Below are 2,500 nucleotides of genomic sequence, written 5' to 3'. Positions count from 1 at the left end.
AGTCTGGGAATCGAATCCGGGCCACGTGGTCGCTTATGACATGAAAAACATGCGTATAAACGCATCTCCCATAGTACTTGAAACACTCAGTGCTGAGATTCATAGGCATAGACATTTTTTTCAGCCAAATAACCTTGTAACATGGTGTTACGCAAGGTGATAATTCGGAAATTCAAAACGCTGTATTTTCGAAACGAAAGACATCATGGAACTCAAAAGTTGACAAAATGATTCTTTCTAGGTCATCTATAAAAATTTAAAAACACCTTGCGGTTTTGATTTTAGAATTTGATGACGTCACTGTTAAAACCATCGATAGCCCCAGAGCACAACATTCTTTTCAAAACCAATTTGCTACTCTGACTGCCATTGCTCACAAAGTCATTTATTTCATATTTAACAGCATACACTACTTGCAGGCATTCTTTAGAGATATTGTACTAAGCTTTGAATTGATCCTACTTGAAATAACATACAGCACACACACAGGTACACGGAGGATGGCTTTAACCATATGCATCTCTAGCGTGAGAATAAAAAAATGAAAGTTTTCTGAATCAGTTTAATAAATGCCAAGAGTGATACATCCTACTGTTAAAATGAATAACACAATTTTCAGATAGCAATAATCAAAAAGTTTTATTTATACTCATGCTACTGATATCCCTCCATGATGGTATCTTTGTGTACTCTACCAGTGTAGCTGGACGATCTTCTTTTCTTGTTAATTTGCTATGCAGTCATGTTTTTCTTGTGTGTAAGCATGGGATCCTGTGTGAGCCAGAGCCACATGGATTATCTTTTTTCATCATATCACTTCACCCCACGCACTCTCAATAGAACTTTTTCCACGCAGTTTTTAGTTGACTGGTAATTAGCGAGAGCAAGAGGATGTGAGAATGACCAAGACGACGAAGGAAATTTTTGACTAGGGCATTCCTGGAGGAAGCGCAAGTGAAAAGAGGAAAAACTGAACGAACAGAATTGAAGAAAAATAGGAACAAGTATCCCATTTCTCTTGGCAGTTGTCTTACCCAGTCTCCACTCCACTCTCCGAGGGTTTTCGGTGTTTCGGGTCATAATTGAGCATGAAATCAAGCAGCAAAAGCTTACTAGATGAAAACAGCTGATCTTTTGGAGCAGCCTTTTTGCACCAACTTATTTTGAACAACATGAATGTTGCTAAGTATTGGGATGGGAAAGCGTAAAAGAGAAATGAAGCTCTCGTCACGGAAAAATGGCACGCTTGTTCCAGACGACGATTCGGACTCTGACCTTCAAGAATTTACACTCCCCAAAAAAAGAATTATTAAACCTGGCAAATCAACGTATGTTGCGAGGTTAGAATGTTCTACTTTACAAATATTTTCTTCTTACGAAAAGAACGTTATTTTTGTGTCGTTCCTTGACTAAATTCGTTAATTTATTTTTCGAACGTTTCAGAAGACGTTGCGGATGTTGTAGAGTTTGCGCTTCGGTCTTCCTTTCATTGCTTCTTATTGCTTCAGTTTTGTGTGTAATTGTTCTTGGATGGTTCAGCTTAAGACTGAAACGGGATTTAGACTTCGTAAGGAAACGCTTAAGCAAAGGTGAGTGTGTTTTTACTAGTGGAAATGAGAGCTGGGCGATTTAAAGGTATCAGGCTGTACACACTTCAGTGGCTTTCTGGCTATAACGAATTTCCTCGCTTCACCTCTTGCATTCCACTTTTCATTGCTATTTAATTCAGTTTTAATTCTCAAGTGATGCATTAAGGAGATCCAGTAGTAATGATAGATTTCTCCATACCTGATATTTGCGTACACCGTGTCTTTATATTTGTGTTTTTAGAAATAGTGTCTATATTGATTTCCGCATTTCATGCTTGAAGAAGCTACAGTAGTAGGCCATGCATGAATGCTTACAAAATGTAAATTTACTTTTTTTGAGTACGAGTTTGTGTATCAATATTTCTCAAAGTTCTCTTTCGAGATAAAAGGTATTGAATTGCAATACCATTGCAATAATATTAATATTCACATCGATAAGTAGGTCTTCGCGCTTTACCGATCCGTTCAGAATGTTCCAAAGTGTAAATATATTTTGCGTTACAACTCGTGTCGGATTTTCCCTTTGTTCTCCCGCCCCAGATGGTCATCGATTATTAATTATCACAAAGATAAAGGATGAATGAACGAAAACTCATTGACTGTGTTTATACTTTTGCGAAGGCTCACTTTCATTTTTTTGTCCTTTAGATGTGATAATACAGCACGAAATGTACTGTTTCGAACTACACCTGTACTCAAATAATCACAACACCTGTGACTTCTTTAGTATGCATTCGTTGTAACTTGCACTGAGAGTTAAGATCTTTTGGAAAGTGACTGTTAACAATAGTTGAAGGCCGCTTTTCCATTTCTATTTTGTTGGGGTATGAACAGACTGTGGATTAAATATTAAATAAGCTTTTTGACGCAATATACACTATATGGTTTCAGAGATGAAATATTATTTAGTC

The 2,500-nt window shown here is 37.1% G+C and overlaps 1 protein-coding gene across 4 annotated transcripts in view; it reads left to right on the top strand.

Moving 5' to 3' along the window:
- LOC138023583 (EF-hand calcium-binding domain-containing protein 14-like) overlaps nt 1–2,500 on the top strand; it is a 29,219-nt gene that overhangs the window by 11,992 nt on the left and 14,727 nt on the right. Inside the window, exons 1-2 of one of the 4 annotated variants that reach the window (XM_068870598.1) lie at nt 996–1,340; nt 1,444–1,589. The exons of 1 other annotated variant lie outside the window; for it this stretch is intronic. In XM_068870598.1, coding sequence (XP_068726699.1) covers nt 1,177–1,340; nt 1,444–1,589 — 310 coding nt within the window. In that variant the 5' untranslated portion in view covers nt 996–1,176. Of the gene's footprint in view, nt 1–995; nt 1,341–1,443; nt 1,590–2,500 lie in introns of those variants that run through there. 2 more of the 4 variants (XM_068870597.1, XM_068870599.1) reach the window with 2 other exon arrangements.

Source organism: Montipora capricornis, chromosome 11 (genome assembly GCF_036669925.1).
Source record: "Montipora capricornis isolate CH-2021 chromosome 11, ASM3666992v2, whole genome shotgun sequence".
Taxonomy (NCBI): Eukaryota; Metazoa; Cnidaria; class Anthozoa; order Scleractinia; family Acroporidae; genus Montipora; species Montipora capricornis.
This window is presented reverse-complemented; position numbering and strand designations above follow the sequence as displayed.